At 37.0% G+C, this 2,071-nt stretch overlaps 1 protein-coding gene across 2 annotated transcripts in view; it reads left to right on the forward strand.

Annotated features, from left to right (window-relative positions):
- Window positions 1-2,071, forward strand: part of LOC106883112 (solute carrier organic anion transporter family member 1B1) — a 41,639-nt gene that overhangs the window by 37,307 nt on the left and 2,261 nt on the right. For both annotated transcript variants that reach the window (XM_014934006.2, XM_014934007.2), the window contains exons 9-10: window positions 1,680-1,840; window positions 1,962-2,026. In XM_014934006.2, the coding sequence (XP_014789492.1) occupies window positions 1,680-1,840; window positions 1,962-2,026 (226 nt within the window). The remainder of the gene's footprint in view (window positions 1-1,679; window positions 1,841-1,961; window positions 2,027-2,071) is intronic.

The following is a 2,071-nucleotide window of genomic DNA, read 5'->3' on the forward strand; positions in this document are numbered from 1 at the left end:
TATAAAAGGGTAAAGGAATATTAATTTATTAATAAATTAATAGTTAATAATTTTTACCAAGCACTTCGGTATGTGGTGAAGCAACTGTTGCTGATCCCTTAATTATGTTTATATATATATATATATACTTTATTTAAAAGCAGCAGAAATATAACAAAAAACTGTTACTCGGAGTTTCACGTTTCCGTTCATCGGACAGTTTTGTTAGAAATGGGAAAGAAATGACGATGCAATCAAAACTAATATAAAATTTAAAACACATGGATCTGTTTCATTGGTCGTTTCAAACAACGGTCTTGGGTGTGCAATGAACAAAATAAGCAAAACAAATGAATTCAATATAGATTCATCCTATTTTTAAAAAATCGAAGAAAACCTTAAATTGAAAAGTTGGTTCAAAATTCATATTGTAAATAATTGTATTCGAATTAACACATTAAAATTAAAATAAAATTTACGCTGCATTAAAAATAAAACATAAAATTGCAACAGTATATACGCATACTAGACTATCTACAACATACATATATACATCAAAATGTTGTTGTTGTTGGCACTCCGTCGCTTACGACGTCGAGGGTTCCAGTTGATCCGATCAACAGAACAGCCTGCTCGTGAAATTAACGTGCAAGTGGCTGAGCACTCCACAGACACGTGTACCCTTAACGTAGTTCTCGGGAATATTCAGCGTGACACAGTGTGACAAGGCTGACCCTTTGAATTACAGGTACAACAGAAACAGGAAGTAAGAGTGAGAGAAAGTTGTGGTGGAAGAGTACAGCAGGGTTCGCCACCATCCCTTGCCGGAGCCTCGTGGCGCTTTAGGTGTTTTCGCTCAATAAACACTCACAACGCCCAGTCTGGGAATCGAAACCGCGATCCTGCGACCGCGAGTCCGCTGCCCTAACTACTGGGCCATTGCGCCTCCACATACATCAAAATACACAGATGCATACGTACAGACAATATACGTGTATAGGCATATATTTGTAAGACATAAATACATGCACGAATACGGATGTATACACGTACACATATGCACGCAATCAAGCTCGCGCACGAAAATTATTCAGCGTTGGTAACAGTAAGTGTATCTTAAACTTATGGAGTCGGGGAGGAAGAGATTTGTGGTTCATTTCCGCCGCTAAACTTTTTTATTTTGTCTCACATTGCAGTAAGTTTCAGCTTATTTTTGTTTAGCCTCTGGCCTGCCATGATCAACTAAACCAATGAGCCAAGGCATTCCAATCAAAACCGTTCATAATCTTTATTCAGAAATTGTATGTCCTGGGTTACATTATCCACTGTGTGTTATTTCATGGCGGCTGCGTTAAATTTGCATGGAATCGAAAGTGTTTTTATTCACTTACTCCTCAACAACCTCAATAAGACTTTACTACTACTACTGCAGCTGCTGCCACTGCTACTACTACTATTACTATCACCACCACCATGACCAACAGAAACAGCGACACTACCACTACCGTCAATTTCACAACTACTCCCAACATCAACACAACACCACCACCACCACCACCATCACCACCACCACCACCACCACCACTACTACTACTACTACTACTACTACTACTACTACTACTACTACTATAATTTTGTTCATTTTTTGTTGCTTTATTCTCAGTTAATGTGTATATATTGTGTTTATGTTATATTTACAGAGGTATACTGACTGCAGCTGTCTGGTTGCTGGTTCTACAGTTGAGTCCGGGTACTGTAAAAATGATTGCAATCACAAGATCATTTATTTTTCGGCTTTGCTTACCCTCTCAGCTTTGTTTGGAACCATGAAAATTGTGCCCTTTTCTATAGCTTTTATAAGGTAATTACTACCTTCCAGATTTAATCTTCAATGAATCTAGCTCTTTGTAAACAATATTTCGCTAATTTAAAACATCGAACATTTCATTTATTAAAGAAATAAACATTTTTTTATTGGATAGAATGGTGGAAGCAAAAGATAAAAGCTTGGTTATAGGAGTGACATCATTTCTGAATTCTTTATTGGGTAAGTGATTTTGCGTTCCTTCACCGTTCCAAATGATTTATATAT

This window comes from Octopus bimaculoides, chromosome 2 (assembly GCF_001194135.2).
Source record: "Octopus bimaculoides isolate UCB-OBI-ISO-001 chromosome 2, ASM119413v2, whole genome shotgun sequence".
In the NCBI taxonomy this organism is placed as follows: domain Eukaryota; kingdom Metazoa; phylum Mollusca; class Cephalopoda; order Octopoda; family Octopodidae; genus Octopus; species Octopus bimaculoides.